General features: G+C 41.2%; 1 protein-coding gene across 2 annotated transcripts in view; it reads right to left on the bottom strand.

Moving 5' to 3' along the window:
- The window catches only part of tmod2 (tropomodulin 2), a 25,495-nt gene extending 1,885 nt beyond the window's left edge, over nt 1-23,610 (bottom strand). The window contains exons 1-11 of one of the 2 annotated variants that reach the window (XR_003412206.2): nt 23,496-23,610; nt 14,354-14,540; nt 11,293-11,449; nt 6,524-6,646; nt 4,481-4,555; nt 3,089-3,219; nt 2,811-2,918; nt 2,496-2,639; nt 2,172-2,316; nt 1,406-1,568; nt 1-402 (exon numbers count right to left, since the gene is read on the bottom strand). The exon at nt 1-402 is cut by the window's left edge and continues 1,885 nt beyond it. Coding sequence is in view for 1 of the 2 variants with exons in the window: in XM_027032098.2 (XP_026887899.2) it covers nt 371-402; nt 2,172-2,316; nt 2,496-2,639; nt 2,811-2,918; nt 3,089-3,219; nt 4,481-4,555; nt 6,524-6,646; nt 11,293-11,449; nt 14,354-14,479 (1,041 nt within the window). In the remaining variant the exon portion in view is untranslated. The remainder of the gene's footprint in view (nt 403-1,405; nt 1,569-2,171; nt 2,317-2,495; nt 2,640-2,810; nt 2,919-3,088; nt 3,220-4,480; nt 4,556-6,523; nt 6,647-11,292; nt 11,450-14,353; nt 14,541-23,495) is intronic. The other variant, XM_027032098.2, reaches the window with a different exon arrangement.
- Between the last annotated feature and the right edge of the window lie 94 nt (nt 23,611-23,704).

The following is a 23,704-nucleotide window of genomic DNA, read 5'->3' on the forward strand; positions in this document are numbered from 1 at the left end:
TGGGAAGGAGCTCATTGAATACAACACACAACTGTGGTCTTTAGCATGGCCAAAAAGCAAAAAAAAATTATTATTTTTTTTTTTACAAAAACATCTCACTTGTGCCAAGAGAACAAAACAAAAAGACAAATTAAATGACTACAGAAAAAGATTTACAGCTGTAAAAATTCTAAACATAAAAACAAACAAACAATATAACCAAAAGGTGGTTGAGAGCTAAAATGTGTAGAGGACAAAATTTCCAGTTGTGTCCCTTGTGGAGGGTAGAACGGGGTATGACGTCTCACTTCCTCTGGGCATTTGGCACAAGACTCTGGAGATCATCAGGAGAGATGGAGAGAGTGAGCAGGAGAGAGAATGAGAGAATCTTCTACACATCCCGCTCTATACGCCTCTGTCGCACTGCCAGACAGAGGGAGGGAGGAGGGAAAAGATGAAGGAGGAAAGAGATAGAAAAATAATGTCAGTGATCATTGAGTGTATTCGAATGGTGTTGAGTTTCTCAGTGTTTTCTGGGTCCCCAGTCTCTGGCACATGCTGGGGAGAACAGAGAGGCTGTTTAACGCGACTGGGCCAATTAGGGACCTTAATGGAGCAGCACACGCAGCCCTTCACCTCAGCTCTCATTTGAATGTTTTTTTAAACTAATCACAGTAAAAACTGAACAATACGCAGGGCCAATTCATCTATACAATGCCCCTTATGAAATAAATATAGACATTTATTTTAAATGAACTAGTTTTAGAACTATGATATTGAGATTATATATACACACACACACACACACACACACTAAGTCTGGTTAGGTAATTTCTGGGTCATGGCCAGATAAGGGCAGCATAAGATTCTGACACACACACACACACACACACACACAAAGCAGGTGAGTCATGAACAATTCACATATGCTGACAGTGAGTTATCAAAAAAAGAAATGCCCCTGGGCAAACACATACTGTGATCACAGGCAATGAAACACAGGTAATGTGAAACGTTTAAAACAGACCAAACAAACTCAGAATTCTAAACTTGGCTATTGCTCCTTATAACGTAGCCTAGGTAGAAATTAGCCTGTTTGTTATATAGCAATTAAGGAAAACTTCCCTGTATGGTAATGCAGGAGTATAATAATGGGGATATGAGAGAGAGAGAGAGAGAGAGAGAGATAGAACGAACTCATGTGCTTTGCACTCCAACTACATTTAGGGAGTGCTCTGAAACATTGCTTCTACTCACTGAAGTTGTTTTCAGAGAAGTTGATCATAGTGAAGGTCTACATATTTTAAACGTTTCTGAGGCTTTGTTAGCACACATGCTTAAAGATCAGATATTAGCACACATGCTTAAAAAGGTAAGAGGTCAAAGTTGAACACAGTGCCACACAGAATAAGAAGAAACAAATGACCTTGGAAAAAAGAAGGATGTAGCCTTACGCTATCTCTTTCCCACATGTGAGAGAGAGAGAGAGAAAGAAAGATGTAGGCAACGCCATTGGCATTGAAGTTCAAGCCCATTTTACAGCTGAGTTACTGAAGTGAGAGGATGAGCAGAGATCCAGGTTAAGATAACTGCAAAGAAGGATGACAACAAAACTCCAACAGCATAGGGAGAGAAACAAGGAGAAAACAGAAAATGGCAACTCAAGTCACTCATGAGATTAAAAGAGGCATCAAAAAGGCAAGAAGGGAGAGAGGAAAAAAAACCAAAAAAGCAATAATACACATGTGAACCACACAATGAGAGTCTTTGGAGAACCAGTGGAATGTCTAGTTTCCCCATTTCTACAGACGCTCTAGTGTGGGACCTGTGTGTGAGGTTCTAATGTCCCAATGCTTTATAACAGGGGATTGGGCTGGGTGGAGATCCTCTAGTGGGAATAGCACAAAAACTCAGCAATCCAGCACAGGAAATGTGTCATCACCAGAGACCACTAAAATTACCCTACACAGGCACAAACCCCCACACCCTCCCACAACTAGCAACTATGCTCTCTCTCCTTCCACACACAGATGCATACACACACCATTCCTTTCTGTCCCAGTTTTTTTTCTAAAAAATCAAATTAAGGTGCAATAGTAATACATTTATATACAGTTCTGGGAGCCCATGTGTAAATGTGTATATATTTCTGCAAAGTTCTTTCAGTAAAAGCCAGTGAGTGAGTGAGCTACCTAGGTCATTGTTCTTGGTGATGGCGGCTGCAGCTCGGGCCCTTGGTCCCTGCTGAGTGAAGTGGTATCCAAACTTCACTATACTGGTGTTGGCCTCCAGCATCTTAGCAATCTCCATCTCCACTGAGGTACCCAGTTGCTGCCTCTGAGACCACACACACACACAGCATATAAACTTTAAATCCCATTAATCGCACACCCATACACACATCCCCACAGGAACTGTCACAGGAAGACTTATAAATACAAAAAACACAGTAGTGCTTTTATAAAACATGTGCTATTTTTTTTTTGCCAGCCAGTGAGGCATCAGTGAGAGTGAACCTGGTTATCGATCTTGATCTCAGTGAGCACGTCGTTGTCCCGAAGGGCCTCAACAAGCGCTTGCACTCCAGTGCTGGTGATGAAATTTGACTCCAGATTCAAACTTCTCAGCGCAGCGTTTTCCCTCAACATATCCGCAAAAGCCTACAGTATGCACACAGGCAGACCACATGGACACACGATGAAAACAGCTCAATCTTCTTCTAACACAGGTTAGGAGTACTGAAGCACATTTGCGTTTCCCTCATGCTCAGATAGGCTACAAGTTTTAAAGCACTGATCATGAGTGTGATTGGTGAAAGTGGCCTTACTCACCACTGCAATGGGATCGTTGCTACGTGTGGCTGCCAGACTGAACTTCTTCACGTGCGTGTTCTTCTCCATGGCTTTGGCAAAGTCTCTCAAAGTAGGGATGGGAATGTTCTAGAAGATGGAACCAAAGAATGTGGTTGTTTAAATGTTGCTTGGGTTGTAAAGATGTGTCAGCAATAGCAGTCCACCTCTGGAGAGGCTTGAATTGATTATCTAAGGCTGGGAAAGATGAGGGGGTATATTACATCTACCCCGAAGACTCATAGGGGCTGAGGCAGTACCTTAAGGTTGTTAAGGTTGACTTCAGTGAGCATTGGGTCGTTGGCCTTTACTCTTTGCAACGTCTCATCCACATTAGTGGGGTTGGGTGGCTCATCAAAAACAGGTTTCACTTTTTCCCCCTTAATTACATCTAAAACAAAAAATGCACTGTGTTACTTTTAAAAATAAATAAACAGGATGATGTTTGACATTTAAAAATGCAGCTAAAAAAGACAACCCAATGAGCCTGTCTCAGGATAGAAGCTAAACCCAACCCCAGCAGCTCCAAGAGAGGAAGCCGCAGCCAGATATTTTATGCTGGGTTCTTTACCAGACATTCGGGCCTGCCTGCTACCCAACAGGCTATTCCAACTCCCAAAGCACTTGGGTGGAGCAATCAGCACACTCAAGTGGAGTACCTACAGCTGATGGACTTTGAGCTGAGGCTGTACAAAAGTGCAGCTGGAGGGGTCAAATGGACTGAGCTGAGAGCTCCTTTATCATAAGGGGTGTGGCCACCCAAGGCCAGACCCAGTGGGGGGCACTATTACATTATTTTTGGGATGGTTGGCAACATCAGATGTCTGAGTCTGACTGACACAGTGATCGTGATTAGTTCGCAGAATGCCATGTGAGTGAACAAGTCACTAACATTAACTGTTTTTTAAATCTAGCTAGATATAGTCTGTGTGTGCAGTCTATGGAGTTAAAGGTTAAGAAAGAATATGCAAATCTGGTGCATTAAGACATGAGAGACAAAAATGAAGAAAAATGAATCTTAATTTCACTCTCTTACATCCAACTTCTCATCTTGCTCATCACCTTTTCAGATCAACTATGATCGTAAAATAGATCAATGCAAAGTTACTGCTAGTAGTTTTTAAAAGGGGCTGTGTGTACAAAGTTTATTAGCTAACCTGTTTTAATTATTTTGTTCTGGAAAGCGGACTACTCTAAACTATAACAGTATTCAACTGGTGAGTATCAGTCAGGACATTAGCTAGATTATCTGCTGTTTTAAGTCTGGTTTGCTGCATCTCTGCTGCTGTCTGTGTCACTTCGTATGGATGTGTGATCAGGTCTAGTAGTGATGTATACCACTGTGTCTGTTTGAATTGTATACGATAGAAAATGACAGGATACCTCAGCTATTTTTTTTTTAATTTAAAATGACATCATCAGGAAAGCCCATAGAGGGGCCCATTTTTGCAGAGTCTAGCCCCACCCACTTTGTGCAGAGAGTCTAGCCCCACCCCAGCCTATTATCAACAATTGCTTGTAGAGTTATTGGTAACTTTGAATTTGTTAAAAAAAAGTTAACCTACTTCACACTGTAGAAATGCAAAGGCTTGGTAACAATGCAGAAAGAAAAATACCACCCTGCCCTCAGTAGTAGCAGAGCTGATACATACTGTTGTAGCTGTCTTTGTCACTGGTGCCATCATAGATTTGTGTGGTAGTCACAAGTGTGTTCACGCCAAGAATAGCTACAAAGACAAGAAATGCAACATCACTCTTAAGACACAGTCGGAGAAAAGCACTGTAAAGCAATCAATCAAAAACTTGGACTTGGATATTTGTAACGCTGTCATCTGTAAAGCTGATTTGTTACTAAGTTGTTGTAAAAAGCACTAAATAAATTCAATTATGAAAATAAATTGAACTTTAACTTTGATGAAATGTGTAATTCATTAAATATAGCTTGCCTGTTCATACCTAAGCCTCTTTCTGACTTTCGAATTACAAATATGGAACACACCCATGTCTACATCAATTATCTAAATATTTTTATGTTGAAGGAAAAATGGGAGGTCATACAATAACCAACAGCAAAAGCCACATATAGATCACAAGTGTTGCTGGTAGCCCAAGCAGCTGGAGAATTCTGCTTTGGCTCAACAGCTCATGGATTTTATACCAGCTAACACATTCCTACAACTTTGGGCCAAATTGCCAGGTAAATGTAAAATAAATGAAACTGCTGTTTAAGACAAACTGAAATGGTAAATCACTAGGCATGTTTTATATTCAGGCAAGACATTGTGTGGTGACACTGGGGTTTTAGCCATCGAGATTTGGTTGGATTAAGACATTATTGCTCAATATAATGCCTCCTGCCCAGTTGACCTTGGTAATATAGCCAAGAATCAAAATACATTTTAGAGGTAGACAAAAGTCATTGCATATTGAGAGTAGATTATTAAAAAAAAATAAAAAAATAAAAAATGAATGGCATGAGTTGGGGGTAACCCTAACCCTTAACCTCAAGGCCTAAATCTCACCCATAGCCATAACTCCTAACCCTAACCCAGTCAGAGTGGGAAGGGATAATCCTAGCCCTTAACCTTAACTCCTAACCCAGTCTAATGGGATTAGGGGTAACCCTAACCCTTAATCCTTAACCCTAACCCAGTCTGATGGGATTAGGGGTAACCCTAACCCTTAATCCTTAACTCCTAACCCAGTCTGATGGGATTAGGGGTAACCCTAACCCTTAATCCTTAACCCTAACCCAGTCTGATGGGATTAGGGGTAACCCTAACCCTTAATCCTTAACCCTAACCCAGTCTGATGGGATTAGGGGTAACCCTAACCCTTAATCCTTAACTCCTAACCCAGTCTGATGGTATTAGGGGTAACCCTAACCCTTAATCCTTAACTCCTAACCCAGTCTGATGGGATTAGGGGTAACCCTAACCCTTAATCCTTAACCCTAACCCAGTCTGATGGGATTAGGGGTAACCCTAACCCTTAATCCTTAACCCTAACCCAGTCTGATGGGATTAGGGGTAACCCTAACCCTTAATCCTTAACTCCTAACCCAGTCTGATGGGATTAGGGGTAACCCTAACCCTTAATACTTAACCCTAACCCAGTCTGATGGGATTAGGGGTAACCCTAACCCTTAATCCTTAACTCCTAACCCAGTCTGATGGGATTAGGGGTAACCCTAACCCTTAATCCTTAACTCCTAACCCAGTCTGATGGGATTAGGGGTAACCCTAACCCTTAATCCTTAACCCTAACCCAGTCTGATGGGATTAGGGGTAACCCTAACCCTTAATCCTTAACTCCTAACCCAGTCTGATGGGATTAGGGGTAACCCTAACCCTTAATACTTAACCCTAACCCAGTCTGATGGGATTAGGGGTAACCCTAACCCTTAATCCTTAACTCCTAACCCAGTCTGATGGGATTAGGGGTAACCCTAACCCTTAATCCTTAACTCCTAACCCAGTCTGATGGGATTAGGGGTAACCCTAACCCTTAATCCTTAACCCTAACCCAGTCTGACTGCTGCAGTGTGACTGGAGACAAACTGGATGGTGAAGAGTCCGCGGCAGAGTCAAGGTAGTTCAGACTACTGTAATCAGGCAGCAGGAGAATGGTAGCAGTTTCCTTACAGATGCTGAGAGTTCTCTTGTTCTGTTTCATCCAGTCTCACCATCCCTCACCTGCAAGGTCACACAGCTCCGTGTCAGTAGCACTGGACAAGGCCTCTTCTAGTTCCGGGTCAAGAGTCGTAGCTTCCTCCTGACGCATCTCAAGTGGCTGCTTTTTAGGTACCCACACCTTTCCTGGAGAAACATGAGGGCATCCAGGTCACCCAGACAGGCTATGCTTTCATACACAGACTTGGTCTTCCTTGCCACCTCTTTTTGATTCCTACAGACAAGCTGTATGTGTCTCTGTATGTGCTTGTGTATAAAAAAAAAAGGAGATTTTAAATATAAAACTGCCAGCTGGAATTTGTGTGCAGTCACCACTAACCCAACACCCATCATGAACATGTGTGCCTGCCTAACTACTCTAATGGCTAACAACTTAATCTCATCCAGATGCAACTACAGCTATTTGACTATTAGATATGCTATTATAATCGCAATAGCAAAAACACAGGAAATGTACTGAAGTAGTCAATGTGTTTGACAGCTGTTTGAAAGGGAAAATTGCGTGCAAGTATAATATTAAGGGCTGAAATTCTAGTCAACCCATTCAGATGATCTCACAGTGTTTATAAACAACGACCATGGCTTTCTATTGCCCTGAACAGCATGCTGGGTTAACTAATTGGCACTATTTAGGACAAGAAAGCATGTGATTGACGAATTCTGTGTGTGTGTGTGTGTGTGTCTGTGTGTGTGTGTGTGTGTGTGAGCACAACAATCTTAAGCCCAAAACCTCATTAGGTGACAAAATGATCTGAAATGAATGTCACTATATTACAAGAAATCTCAAAACAAATCCTTGCTAACAGTTTCCTTCAATCTGAGAACGAGTGAATTTTACAGGAAAAATGTAGTGAGTGCTAGCGGAGCTGGAGTCACATGGGCCAGTAAGCCTCATTCTGACAAGCTTGAGCCTAACAGGCTGTTCCATTACAGCAGGTCTGAATCTGGGCCCAGAGAGCCCTGCATATGCTTTCCTCTGACAATGTTTCCATAGCAGCCCAAGAACTGCACGAGTGTATCCAATTAGAAAGCAAGCACTCATCAGTCTTAATCACACACACACACACACACACACACACACACACACACACGCTTGCACACGTATACACAATCCCTCAAACACACCTTCAGTTTCTCTCACCTTATTCTATTTTGGTTTCAGTTGCAGATTAAAAAAGATAAATATATATTGACTGAAGCAGCTAAAAATGAGAAATATATAAGTGACACAGAAGCCTGAATCCCGAACCTTCTGCTCTTCACAAGAGCAAGAGCACACTTGAGACAGACCTGATATACTAGACTTTCCTTGGATTGTTCTGCATAACCAGTCATGCTTTTATACCACTGCACATAGTTAAAGATTAAATTAAATTGAAATGATTGAATATTGTTATCCAGTAATACCAATATACCTGGTTACTGATGCATCAAATAGTCTTTAGAAACTTAGCACACATTAACTCACTCTCTGTTCTCCTAGGTTCAGTCTGTCCACTCCTAGGACAAGCTTATCTCTACTGAGGACTCATACTTTAGTGTCTAGCACTCAGTTAGAATATGTTGTCCCAGTTCACGCCAACACACACAAATCACACCCACACACAAATTCTGCAACTGACACTGTAATTCAAAAACAGATCTTTTCCTTGGAGATAAGGATCCCCACTGAGAAAATCCAAGAGGTTTGATGCTGTGCCCGCCCGCCCACACACACACACACACACACACACACACACACACACACACACACACACACACACACACACACACACACACACACACACACACACACACACACACACACACACACACTAATCATAAATGCAGAACAAAAAGAATTCAGAAAAAAACAGACCCAGGAAACCCATATGCACACAGTAACACAAATACCATTCTATGATATGTCTGGCGAGAATGAGTCATTCAGGGTGAGGTAATCCAGCACTTTCTACTTCAGTGGTGGTAAGAAGAGATGTTTTCAATTACAGGTTTTATTCTTCTGAGGGCAGCGCCTCATTTGCAGCAGGGTTAGGCCCTTGCTGGGTGAGCTCATGTTTACAGAGAGTATGAGGAAGGCCAGAGCAGGGAGAGCAGAGATTCAGCACTGCAGGTGCAGGGTGGAGCATGTGCACGGGCCTGAACACCTGGCAAAAGCAAGTTTGTGACCCACCCTCACATCTGCCCAGTCTCTTACCAGGCAGACCTGGTAGAAGCACCCTGTAGGTCTGGTGTGCAGGTCAGTGGGTCCAGACACTTTTGGATGAGCCAGGCACTGCCAGTTTCACAACTACAGAACGGCTGCTGTAAAAGACCGGGAGTTCTGGGTGCGCTTCTGGGTATGAGAGGGTGCAGAAAGCATGAGCCACACCACTAACCTACCAAGCTGAACTGGGACATGGTGAACCAAAGGCACACCGAAGCAGCACACAAGGAAGACAGAGGAGAGATAGCTTTAGTGAAACCCTACATGCCTTCCAATCTGAGAGTTTGCCTCAAGCATGTTTCCAGCACTGAATGTCTCCAGCACTACACCACAAAGTGACCCCTGGACAATCTGGCCTCTGTGTCCATGGCCAGCAGAACTTGGCATGCTGCCACAGTGACCCAGAGGGGGCGTTTCAAGGGCACAGCTCTCCTTCATGGTTAACCTTGGCTGACCCTGCCTGATCACCCCTCACGCTTCCTGTTCCGACCCCTGGAGACTAGAGCAGCCTATCCGCTTAGGCACTGAGAAGACGAGCCAAACTCAGCAGGACCCATGCAGGACCCCAACGTAAGCAAATGGTGCCGAGAGACTCAGAGAAGTGAAATGAGCCTTCCCTACATTCAATACTGCACTTGCATAACATCTTCATAGCACAGGCTGAACAAAACCCTCCAAGTAGCACTGGTATTTATTTGCCACGTTACAGCAAACAAAGTTAAAAAAAAAAAAAAAAAAAAAAAAAAAAAAAAAAAAGACACTGCTAATAAATGCTCCCTGAACAGCTAGAATCCTTGAAGGTCAGACAGCACCACAGATCGTTGATTTTCGTTCTAACCCAAACACTAACACAGGGAAATAACTAACTAGTGCAGGATCCAAGCCTATACATTGCCAGAGGACAAGCATTAGGGTTAGGAACCCCGACCCCAACCCTGAGCCTGGGAACCCCGACTGTAGCCCTGACCCCGGGCTAGCATTGGACGTGCAAAGGCAGGCAAAGCCTGGATGTCAAGCAAGCATCAAGCAAGCTAAGCAGTGCACACTTTAGTGCTCAGAGTGTTTCTCTTGTGGTTTTAGGTTAAAAAAATAAATAAATAAATAAAAATGTTAAAGTTGCTGCAGTCCCAAAAACAGACATGCCGAGTGAAGTAATTCCTAACGGGGAATTAAGGACAGACAGCTTCACAAATCCTCCTTAAGACTCAGTGTGGGAACTTACCCAGAAGACCCAACAATCTCTGTCTGACTTGGTTTCTGTGCAGTGCTGACTGTAAATATTGCAACAACAAACTTGGCCAGGGTTCTATACCACAGTTCCACACTGCCATCAAGAATAACTGGCATCAGTAACGCCCCCTGTGGGCCTTGTCTGGTGACCCTGGCGGCCATCACTATGGAAACAGGCAGCAGCACAGTAAGAGGAGAACAAGATATGCAGCAGGCATTGTGGTGCAGACCAGAAAGACTTGGCACAGATAAGGACTCTCCCGTTGTCCTCTTCCCTGCCATTCTCCATGGACCACTGCTGTCTCTCTGGAGGCTCAATCCCAGCAGAATACCAACACTTCCTGTTTCTCACAAAGCCATTGTGTCTTTGCTGAAACACTCCTACAGAGAGAGGCCTGGTTTAGCACTCACTCCAAGAAGGGTAAACATACACCAGAACCAGCCTACAACTGCTGGTCTGCTAGAATGCAGAAGTGCAGAAGGCTTTTTTAAATTCAAAATATCAAGTCTACCTTAAAACTCAGCAGGCAAACAGAAATCAGCAGCCCCCCCATTTTTTTAATGCGGTTTGAATATACTAAAGCCATAAAGTAATTAACTTGAATATAGAGAAGAATTTAGGGAATTGAGAGAAGGCTAGTAGTTGATTAATTTGGTTATTCTTTCTCCTCTACGGCTCGGTTTCTGTCTGGTTTCTGCTGCTCTTCCACCTTTCCCCAGCAGTAAATTTCATTTACTTCAAGGTCAAGCTGGAATCATTGGGTGTTTTTTTTGGGTTTTTTTTTTTTAAAGAACAGAGTAACAAATCACCGTTTATGGCGGCTATAGTAGCAAAAGGTGTAGTTAGAAAAACGCCATTTTCTCATTTAAATGCTCTCACTACAAGACCTTTCGCCCCCCCCTCTGAGTTATCAAAATGATATCAGTGGAAATCACACGTGTGAGCTGCTGGATATTTGCATTTGAACGCAATAGCTTTTAATTGTTAATAGAAGAAAACACTAAAGCTGAACTCTGCAGTGGTGTAGAAACTGCTCAAAGTAGCCTGGCTGTTATATGACCTGCTCAAACTAACCTGGTTATCACATGTGCTGCGTGTCTGGATTTGTGAAGGTATCAGATCAGTTTCCTTTCACAGTTGAAAATATTTTGTTGTTAGCATGTTAGCATTCAAGCAACATGGCTAACACTGAATGAAACAGAATGAAGTCAGATATGATGGCACAATATCTGGTAAACCCAGCTGTCATTCACTGCTATCCACGGACGTGTTGCTCGATCACACAATCCCTTTAAGATAAAAACACACAAACATTTTCTGGCAGTGATTTCTTACCTTTCTTCTCTCCGGTGAAGGGGACATAGTCTTCTCTGTCTTTGTGCTCCAGAGCCTCTTTCTCCAAGAACTTCAGCAGTTTCTCCCGGTCAAATGGCCCGGTCGCCCTCTTTGACGTCTGATCTTTTTGCCTCAAGCCCGCAGGGAGCAAGGCATTCTGGATAAAAGCGACAAGAATATAGATGAGTGCTAGGAGTCTAAGCAATCAATCATGTTTACTGTCCCAGTATAATCCTCAGAGTTGTATTGTGCAGGTATAGAAAGAACAGATTTTTATTTATATATATATCTATAGCAGATATGCAACAGATCTATAGCCCACATCAGCCACTAGCATGAAACAAGAGCTGCTACTCATAGCTGCTCATCAGATTTGAGTTAAGACATGTAAAAATGATATGATGACTGATATCTCTCAGGATTCAGGTTTCAGCTCTATATGCAGAATGACTGGGCTCCTCTACGCTGTGGCTTGCACTGTTTAGTACAAGTTCTTGCTCACAGTTGAGATTTCTGCACAGTATAGGGTACATGTATAGGGCCTGAGCCCCCTGACCCAGCTCTGTACTGTACCGGCACAGCACTCCAGAGCAAAAACTGTTCAACTGCATGGTCCTCCAGGGAGGTGTGCTACAAAGCTGGACTGGAGGATCCGCAAGCTTCAGCCTGGTGCTGCATTCTGGTGAACAAAATCGCTTTGGGTTCAACAGCACACCCTTAAATCAAACTCAGTTACAGCAAATCTGAACCACACCCTCTAAAACCCTAATCCAAGGGATGATCAAATCTTCCTTTAGGGGTTTGTTCCTCCATTCTGTTGCTACATTCCCAAACAGCAGATGCTTGTCAACATAAAAACCTCTGGGAAAGCTTGTGTTCTGGTTTGCTTATAAACAAATATGCAGTTGTTTACAAAAAACAAACAAGACAGGACCTTTGCTTCATTATATAAGTGATATGCATGTAACAGCCTCTTTTCAAACCTCTTTCAAAATGGGTACTGGCTATAATGGGTAGAGTGATGTTAGAGACATCACTTCCTTCTATAGCCAAAATCTGTATGATTACTGAAATTCAGGGAAATTTGTTACCGACACAAACAAGGTGGACATCCTGCATTAAGGATAAGTACTTATTTGTATTCTCTGTATTTTTTACTGGGCAAGGAGAGGTTCTCAAATTATCCAATAGTCTAACAAAGTGCTGTTTTAGAGGTTGCACCCATATCTGTTTCTCTATCAAAAACAACCCCAATCCTACACAGCTTAACGACATCCCAATCCTACACGGGTTAACGAGAGTAGGCCCTCCCAAAGGTCTAGCAAGAAAGGCTCTGAAAGGGACTCTGGTGAAAATGGGGTTTTATTTTACAAACAGAAAAGGTTTATGACATTAAATATAAGTGACATCTGCAAGCTTGAGTTCAAGATAAACTCAGGGTAAACAGCACCAGTGTACAATCTGGGCTACCACAAATCCAGGGCTGACATGGCTAGAAGGCAAACTGCTGACATGATAAAACTAAACTTGCCTTTTTTCTTCTCTCCATTTATATATATGTGTGTGTCTCCCTTAATTGGTAGTAGCATACCACTACGGGTATAGGACAATTAGTACCTTTACTCAGCAGTCGCATTTATAATTTATGTATCCTTGTTTTTCATGGCCATTAATTATTCCACTACAAGTACACATAATGTTCAATGACTAATGTCTTTTTCCTATTTGCTGTTGTAGGTTGGCTTCCTCTGGCCTCCTCTACTTAAGGTGTGCTGCAGATTCACCCAGATCTAGAAAAGAATCTGTCCAGGGCTACATTTCTCTCTATAGGATCCCTGACAGGCAAGCATGTGTCAAAGTAATGTACTATAGGGACAGGAAGGATTACAATATTCTACAAGTAAAATGATCACATTTGCTCATTCTTTTAAAAAGGCAAGCTGAATCTTAATTTAGGAGTATGCATGCAAGATACGACAAGTAGTCTACTGAGTAGTCATTGAACACAACAACATGCTCAGCAATGCATGGAACTGGATCAGAAACTGCTGTCCTAAGATCAGATGCTGCTATTCTGACAGGGCAATTGCACAGCGCACATGTCAAATCACATATCTAAAAACCTGCTCAACAAAGTGAGTAGCAATATGTTCGTTTACGGAATGCAGAAGTCCATAGCTAGCAGTGCAGCTTGGCTAAGTAAAGACTTATACAACTTCAGCTATCATTTAAAGAATATTTTTAGCTTGCTTTAAAGCATTAGCTAATTAATATTATCTTATCTTACAAACTAGCCAAATAGAACAATTGAACTACCTTTGAGATTGGCACTCTGCTAGGTGTGAAAAACACGTGCGCACACACACTTACACACGTTCTCCTTTCCTCAAACCTGAACTTCCTTTAGTTTCCAGTTTGGCTGTGAGCTATGTAGATGGTTTAACAGATTAATAAGTAAGTCCCTGCTAGTCTTGGACCATGGAGGTGAACAGTGCTAAGACACTAGTTTGTTTCATTTAAATGAACTGACTAGAAGGCCAATAACCCAGTGTGGGGTAAGAGGTTATCAAAAGTACATAGTTGCAATGATGGTCATTATGTGTACAAGTGCATGCATGTTTGCATTTGTACATAACAGTTTTAATTGTTAATGTGAAGAAACCTCTACAGTTAAACTCTACAGCTATACATAAACTGTGTTAAAACTAACCTGGCAGTCATCACGTGACCTACAGTGGGCTGCTGCCATGTTATTTCCAAGATGGACTGTGTCAGTATATGTTAGTATCAGACCGGTTTCTTTTAAAAATGTTTCTCCCAGTATCTGGTCCAGGAATTTTTTGCTGGATTTAGGGTTGTAACTTAGCACTGGATGACAACAGACTTGCCAATTACAAGGCCCAGTGTACACATTTAGACAACACATTCACTCTAACCCAACCATAGACAGACAACACACTCACTCACACCCTAACCCTTACCCAATGAGGATTAGACAACACACTCACTCACTCACACCCTAACCCTAGCAGGGTTAGGTAAGGTTAACATGCATCCTTACCTCAGGGTCCATCTCCTCCAGGGCACTCTCCAGCTGTTTGAGCTCCTCCTCAGACAGTTTGTTGAGGATCTCATCCTCATCAATCTCTTTGTACTTCTCCAGGTCCTTCTTAAACGAGAGCGCCATATTTCCGACCTTCCAGGGTGCAGCTACAGCAAAGCAGTTCTCTCTGTGTGATTCAGGACCTCTATACACAGATGCACATAGAGGGACAAGGAAAAAACTCAGTAAATGACCAACTTAAGCCATTGTTGGTGCACGCCTGACATTATCAGGCAAGCAGCATTACAATAAGTGCCTTCACATCATGAGTTCAGAATGGGAAGGAAAAACATGACTAATGCATTATTAGAGCACCCAGAGTCAGTGTGTGTGTGTTTGGGGGGGGAGGGGTATGAGCTATCAGGACATGATTGGAACACCCAGTTGAGCCAGTGTGGTGTGTGTTTGGAGACAGGTCATGGGACAAGCCTGAGGTTTGTAAAAAAAACAAAAAAGAAAAAAAAGAAAAGAAAAAAAAAAACAAAAAAAAAACAAAGGCTGTTGCATGCTGAAGAAGAAGAAAGGAAGCTAAAAGAAAACCCCAAAATCCAAGTGTGTGTCAGAAGAGCAGCACATAAGAATGCAGCCTGTAACTATGGTTACTGCAGCCAGACACAGTTATGCAATAAATATTAACATGTGAACTGGTCTTACTAGCAATCAGTACAGCTAATAACACCCTGCCAAGGTCTCTATGCATATGCACACGCCACGCAATATGAATTACTTACTGGTATTAAGATTTAGATGTTAAACAGGAAACCTTACAAAAAGGGATGATTAAATATTATATTTTTAACCATGACAATCTTCAGTGTTTCTCCAACGAGTGGTTCTTTGCCAAGAATTAGGTCATTTTTCCAAGATACATCTGACAGATGTTCTCCATTTTGAAGCCCACCCCACCCACCTTCCATATGACCTCTGACCATGTGCTAGAACTTCGGATTGCAACACTGCTTTCCCATCTCAATCCTCTGACCCCAAAATGACCCTGGCTATTATGACACTGAAGGAGGACAAGTGAGAAACAAAGAAAGAAAGCAAAAAGACCCAATAAATTTTTTTTAAAAAAGAACAGAAAAGGGGAGATCCAGTCAATTTCAAAGTAAGAGTGGGGTCTAATCCTTCTCTCTGCACATATAAACTAAAGGATGAACGTTTTGATACAGTCAACAGGCAACTCTGACAGCTGCACTTTGGAACCAGGTAACGTCATAGAACATGTGCACACACCCAAGATATGCAACTTCAGGGGGAAGAAAAATTAAATCCCTACTCCAAGCCTGGCGCATCTGAGAGTGCTATTTGCCATTAGCTTGTGATTTGCCATAGCTTTCACCATTAAAAATGAAGGAAACAAATGTTGGCATAGATGACAATGCTGGTAGAAGAATGCAATGAGTGCACTTTCCCTCCAAGTGTTAAGACAATACACACTTCAACAAAAATACATGATTATGTTTTGTTTGTCTGAGACAGAGACAGCGACAGCTGAATACCAAGCTAATCTTGTGTAGACCACTAACTCCATATAACCAACTGGCATTTTCGTTGACCTAAAAAGCCAACATGAAGCATGCTTCCTAATGTTACCTAGTTTATTGCATTGTCAAGTAAAATCAATAGCAAATAGTATTGATGACTGCATACTAACTCACTGTTCCACTGAGCTTCATGAAATGAGATTCCATGGCTGAGCAGCTGCACACAAATCTAAGATCACTACACATAATGCCAAGAGTCAGCTGGCGTGGTGTAAAGCACACTACCACTGGACTCTGGAGCTGTGGAAATGTATTCTCTGGAGTGATGAATCATACATTATCTGACTGTCTGGTGAATGAACGTGAGTTTGTCAGATACCAAGAAAAGGCTACATCTGCTGGAATACACAATAGCAACACAATGCCAGTAGTCTAGTGAAGGCGTAATGGACCGGGGTTGGCATACATAATGTGTATAGTGGGTGATATAGCTTTTTGTGCATTTAAACAGTCTTCAAAGTTACAAAGCCTAAAGTACACAGAAGTGACCAACTCTCCCTAAGAAAATGCTCTCAGCTGCCTGAAAGGCCTCAGCCATTTTTTGTAACACAATGATGCAAGATCTGAACATTTTTCCTTTTCTCCTGCCTATCTGCAAGCTCAGCAGACCAACAAACAGTAAGTACAGGAGACGGAAAGAATTTGTCCAGTTTTATAGCCATGTAGATGCCGTGTTCTACACTGTGAGAGGAAATCATTTTTATATGCTTTGCCAACAGTAGAACCACAAAGAAGTCAGTGGTTGAAATTCATTTTTACCACTGTTCCAATCATCGTACTGTGCCCCTGGCACTTCAACAGAGGACTGCTTCAAAAACCGTGAGCAGTTGGATGCAGGATTTTAGTATATTACTGCTAATGGAAAAGGTAGATCCAAATTTGTGTGGTCCAACTGAAGATTCTGGTTCACGACCTGCATTTTCCTTTGTGATGGTTAAACCAAACAATGTAGCTACTACAAGTGTGGAGTTCATGGCTGTAGCTAAGAACCAGTGCTCACCTCTGGCAAACCTGACATCTAATCATGTTAATGGTTTTATTATGACAAATAATCTTGCTAAAGTTTTATTATAACAACTAATCATGTTAAAAGATGTACTATACAAGAACAATAACATGTTTTTGGAACAAAGATGCATGTAACCATTCTAGTAGACTGAACAGTGTAATTAGTGTAATTAGTCAATTTATTACCCAAATCAATTTTTGAATAGTCGGTTCTCATAAATAATCATTAAACAACAACCAACCCCCACCGCCCATCTCGAAGGGCACTGGTCAGAGTACATCACTTATACATGCAAAAACTACAAAGCACTCATAGGGAAACAGGCACAGACACACAGCACTGCACAGAAGTAATGTTCTATCGGTAATAAATGTGCGGCTGAAGGATGTATGCTGTGTTCAAACCATCAAACTAGCTCTCATCGGTTTTACCTGGTTTCATCTGTAAACATGGACCAAGCCCAGATTTCTCACAGAATTCACGATGGGTGATTAGGTTCAAGGGCATGGAACAAAGTTACTCTAGACAGTGTTGACACTTTAGTCAGCCAAGCATGAAGCATTTGAATACTGGGTTATGGTTAGGGTTAATTTCAATGCAGAAATGTTAGTAAGAACAAGAACCCTTTTGCACCCAAACATGCGTAATCTAACAGAGCAAAATGGTCAAAAATGTTCCGCATAAGTCAGATAGAAGAGGATATGATGAGAGAAAAATAAACAAAACAAAACCCACCCTAAAGAAAAACAAGCACATATTACTGCCAGAATGCCCTCATCTATTTCCATTTTACTAGCTCACGCCAATATTGTGCCGAGTTGTATACAAGCTGAACTGTGTGCATAATAAAATCATATTGTTTGATTAAAAGTGACCAGAGTTCTTTCCACAAATACAGGATACATTTCACAGCTTGCCAAAATACACCTGCAGCCAGCTTTCGCAAATGGTGGAAGTGAGACAACTAAGACATCTGACATGTTAACAGCCTTCAAGTGGCTCAGAGCTGGAGAGACTGACTACAGACTGACTGCAGCCAGGGGAAAGCAGTGGATAGAGAATGCTTCAGCCACAGGGGTTGGTGCTCTTATTAAGATGTAAGATGTACAAAACAGATGTAGCTGTCTAGTTAGTATTTCAGGCAATAATTTACAAAATGTATCCAATTCAAAGATTAACTAAACAATCGTTTTGAAGACATCAAGGATTCTGATAACTAGTCTTGTGGGTGATGCATTACAAAGAGTTAACAGTTATTACTGCTGCTATTTGCTAGCAAGACATGCAATTAGTAAGTTGTAATGTATTATTCTTTTTGAAGTAATACTGATGACTGTCATGAAACATGAGCATCACTGGTAACACTGAAAAAATGACATAAAAATGATAAAAAGATGATGATAAAAGCTAGTCAGAAAGTTTTTGTAGATGTTAGATCACCAGACATGGAGAACTGTTGTATTTATCAGGTCTTTATCTACCTTCAATATAAGCCTAGGTGATATTGCCAAATATCTTGATATTCCCTCCCCCCCCCCCCCCACCAATATCATTCAATATTAATAATACTTATCTGCATTTCCAGATGAGCTATATGAAGTCTAAAAAAGTAGTCTATTCTGAACCCACAACAAAACAACTGGGGTGTCTAACATTCAAAATTACTTACCAAGATAAAACAAACAGGTGAGTATCAATGATGACACTTTTTTTACTCTACAAAATTTCAATACTGAAAAGAACTAGGTAGAAATTGACTGAATCTTTAACATGCTGAAGGTATGAGCAGGATGCTTTCCATAGTTAAGTGCCTTTTTAAAAGGGGTTTCCAGTTGCAGAAGATGATGTAGAAACATAACAGTAACAGATAATATGAGCCTTCAGATTGACTACATTATTAAAACAGCTAAAATGCTAATGATATGTTGCTGATGTTAGACAAACCTGGTCCCAACTGCCAGCTCTTGACAAGTTAGCTACCTTGTAACAATAAACATGCAGAAGTGCTGTTAGGCAGAAATACTTTCTAGAAAGTCACTGGAGAAAGGCATCTAGTTCATAACTAATATACAGTCTACACACAGTATACTCTACAGTGTGCAGGAATTATATATACAGTGACATGACATGCACACTTCAAAAGAGAATTCCCCAGAGGAAGAGAATGCCTTTGACAGCTACTTATCTACCAATCATGAATATCACCATATCAGGGTGACGTGTATTCTGGCAGAAAACCTGAACAGTAAACGTTTCCCCATGTGTGAGTCACTTGAACTAGCTAATGTTGTTATCTTGCTAATGCTATACTAGCATCTTATGAGGACAACCTTTACTGAGACATGTTTTCTTCATGAATAACCCCAAGGTCATGTGACGTACTGTCAGAATTATCATAATGAATATAACTAGCAGCTAACTCAGCAGCTTAGCTATCTGACAACCATCTTTGAGTGATGTTAGCCCTAGCTTTCTCCATCAACATCCCCTAAGCCATATAAATCCTCTTGTCATTTGACATGAATCATTGTGTAACTTGGCAGGCTAGTGTTGTCCAACATCATGTAGCACAATGCAAATCTGTTGTACAGTCAACATATAAAACACAAGAAAAATAAACAAACCAGTTGACCAACATTTTGTCCCCAGGATAAAAGGATGGAACAGTGCCAGGCTTCAATATAGGTTTTGTGGCAAAACCCTTTTTAAAATAAAATTTTCAGTGTTCTGTAAAATGGCTACTGCAAACCAGAGTTTTATTTGGAAGTTTGGATGGGATTGTCTGAATCTTCCAAATAAACTGTACCCATTTCTTTCTGAATTTCAGATCCTTTACTGGAAGAGAGCATTTAAAAGGCTGAATCAATTAATTAATCAATTCAGGTTTTTTGTGCCTTCTATGCAAAATATGTCTGCTAAAGGTTAATGTCTTCCTCTTTTTTGGAAATGCACTGGACACACACCAACATTTGGAGTATGTTCACACATTTAATTCAGACTAATGCATTGACTTTTGACAGCATCAAGTTTTGTTACAGTGGTTTTTAAAACATTAATGAAATGCTCCACCGTTTATGACAACCAGACAGGCTTTGTTTCCCTCTACAGAAAACCCTAATGATTAATTAAGGAACAAACCAAGGTGAAAGAAAGCAATATAAAGAGAACAGTAGCAGAGAGGAGGAAATGTTTCAGGCCCTGAGAAAATGCATTCCACAAAAATCCAGACAAGTACGCAGCTTCTGATCAACACTGGTAGTGTTTTCGTCGATAGTGACAATGAGATAGTGACAAAATCAACATTATCTACAGAAATCAACAGCAATGATGACTCATTCAAGCCCTAAACATTTTATCTGCACACCTCTGACAGTGCCACTGTGCCCTGTAAACGAGGCATTTACACTGTATAGTCTATGTGGACTAGCTGAACTAATTAAAATATGCTCCTGTTATGGGCTGATATGGACCGGTGGGGGGCTGATGACTTGCAGATGAGGCAGCTAAGACCAGAAAAAATGGTTAAATATAGTTTGTGCCAAGACCCCTTAGGTGACAACACTGAGATCCACTGCCCAACTTCCTCCTTGAGAGTATGAGCTGGGGCAGAAAAAGATGGAGAAAAGAGAGAGAAAAGGAGAAGAAAGGAGAGCAAGAGTGAGTTGAATGAGATGCAGGGAGACCAGCATTATGAAACCCAGACGAGTGTGTGCATTTCTTAGAGATGTTCACTGTGTAAGGAGCAGCGCCCAGTGCTATTATGAGACAGTTGATGATCTTTACTGTGCTTTTTCAGGAGTCATTTCAAGAAGCAAAAACAACTTGTGTCCTAGTATCCCTCTGGAAGTATGTTTGCATAGATTTACCTTCCTTTGTGTTTGGTAATGGATAAGCACCCAGCCCCGTTCAAGACACAGATAGTTTTGAAGCAATGGTTACAATAACTTGCAGATCTTCCTACACCTGACACAAAAGCACAGCCTCATTGTCTTAAAGGAGAATTCTATTTTTTCATAACAGTGACAGAAACAGGTAAAATGATACTGGTAGACGCTGTACCTGCTACAAGGTATACTTACCACTTTCAGTGACTTAAAAACTTATGGGATTTATAAAGTTTCAGATTAATTGCTATTCATATTAGATAAATCCATTTGTTTAACCTTTAAAAAAAAAAAAAAAAAAACCTAATGTGATGTGAAGGTAAAGAATGTTGGTTCAAGGTTTATACTCAACCCATGAGCTGGTCCTTGCTTCGGCTAACAGAGTTAGATGTGGGGAGTGATGGAAATTGTGTTTACATATTATCTCTACGAATGCTAGCATTATTTTTACGTGAGGAGCAGAGTACAACAGGTTTTAGTGATGACCCAAACAAGTACAACAGAATTATTTAGTAAAGGCTGCTGGGATTCATCAAAGATCATTCTTTAAAAAAAGCTGAAATGCTGACACCAAAACTAGTTTTATAAATTATAGTTCTGAGATTATTCAGATAATCATTCACAACATCTGACAGAATATTACAGAAATAATCAGTAGTTGCCCTTAACGCAGAAAACAAATCAGTGCTCTTTATAATGCAGTATGAAAACAGATTTGGTTTTATTAACTAGTCTCGATAGTCACAATGTGTCTAATGGAGTTTTTTAGGAGGGAAAAGTATAAAGTATAAATGACTTTCATTCAAATCAAAAGTATGCACAAACCAGATCTACCAATACCACTCTAAAGTCTGATAAAGAAGAAAAATATATTTGTTTGTATTTAATTAGGCATTTTAGACGCCATTTACGCAACGACTCAGACTCAACTGGACAGATGAGGCGTTCTAAAACGGAATTACGTCACCACCCTCAAAAAGATCTTGGGTGGGGTGGAGCTGCACAATGAACAATATAAACACGTATTTATTCTGTTACTGCGATATTCAACAGGGGGGGAAATCGAAAATCGCCAGTTGAAAAAATTAGCCGCAGCCCAATAAAAATGACTTTACCATCCTAACTATATCTGCATCTGCAGTTAGAATGCGGCCGTTCAATTAAAGCGTAGAAGAGTAAAGATTAGAAAAACTAATACCCTTGATAAACCGGTTCGACGGTGTAATATATTACACTACACGCATTCTCAAAAAATTTCTGGAATCAGCAATATCCGTCAGTTACTGATGCACAACACAGTTTGCAGTCATTCTTCTCCGTCGTGGACCGCACCCTTTAAACTTGAAGCAGCATTATTTCATACAAGCAGACACACTGAGCTTAAAGCACCAGTACGGTAAGAGGACAGCGGTGCTACATGGAAATGAGACGCTCGAGGCTTTATACGTCAAAACACTGAATAGTTGCTGAACATTTAATTCAGCAGTTATACTATTTTATCGTGCAGTGTATATACAGCAACGCTATGGTAACCGTTCTGACTGTTAGGGCAGTATCCAGGTAAAGGCTGACAGTATGCGGCGTGTGCTTCAGAATGAGATGTAGACACGGATAGTAAGTACCCAGGTTAGCTAATATATGAGATGTAGACACGGATAGTAAGATAATTTACTTAAGTATTTAGCTAATCTAGCTATGGACCTGCGTCTTGGACAAAAGCCGTAGCACGATTTTAATGATATAATCCCATTTATTCGCGGACGCGTCGGAGGTCACCAAACAAGACTAAACCTGAAGAGGGTCTTAGGTTCCAGTTACGTAAAGGGCTTCTATATGTATCGTTCCCAAATCAGCATACTGCAAGAATAACGCCAGACACTGACATAAAAGTTAGCTAACTTACCTAGTTAACTACATAATTAGAACTATCTAGCACTTTCTTAACGAGATAGATGCATTCTAAGATAAAGTATGCTAGGGTTATAGCTTGAAATATTTCCTCCTCTGATACTGTTCCAACCCAAATCCTAGATGTATTCTAACCTAATATATAGTAGCTAGCTAGCTAGGCAAACATCCTCACCAAGGTATTTTAGCTACCCTCAACAAAACTTGAGCCCAGATTGTTCATATCTAGTAGTTAACTTAGCTAATGGAAACTGTATATTAAAGGGAGGCGCCGAATCCGGTTTAATAATTAGTTCGTATCTACGTAGCTATATCACATGTTTGCATTTAGTGTCCATAGCTCTAACTATGCAGGTCGGTAGAATAACTAGCTAGCGCTAACGCTAGGTGTACGCAAAACAAGACCACCGATACGAGTCATCAGTAGGATTAAGTGGATACACTTGCTAGCCAGTTCTGATGTTGTAATCACTTACCGACAACCGATTATCAAACTTTGTGCGGAATGGAAAAACAACGGGTCAGTAGCTAGTTTATGTAAGGATTGACCCGATTTAGCTAACCTAATATAGGTTAGTTGTCTGATATGATACCATACGCTACCGTCTCAGCGATAAGTCTGTGGGATCATTAACGCTAATCACCGAAGCTTCGCTTGCTAACCAGCTACGGACACAACAAAACGTGAAAATATCGTACGTACAGGGCAGTAATCTTGACAACAAAACGCACTAAATCGAGCCAGCTCTTACCTTAACGAACCGCCTCAGTTTTAACACGATGTCTGTCGTCCTCTTTTCCCCTGTGAGACCCAAGCATATACCCGCGCAAGGCGCGTCAGCTCTTCAGCGCTTCACTTTTTCACCTCAAGGGCGGGAACACAGGAAACACAGTGAGCGTATAAGATTGACACGTGGAGCAGCGAATGAGGACTTCAGCCCTCCCACTCACCACTCAACCC

The sequence above is a fragment of the Electrophorus electricus genome, chromosome 4 (assembly GCF_013358815.1).
Source record: "Electrophorus electricus isolate fEleEle1 chromosome 4, fEleEle1.pri, whole genome shotgun sequence".
In the NCBI taxonomy this organism is placed as follows: domain Eukaryota; kingdom Metazoa; phylum Chordata; class Actinopteri; order Gymnotiformes; family Gymnotidae; genus Electrophorus; species Electrophorus electricus.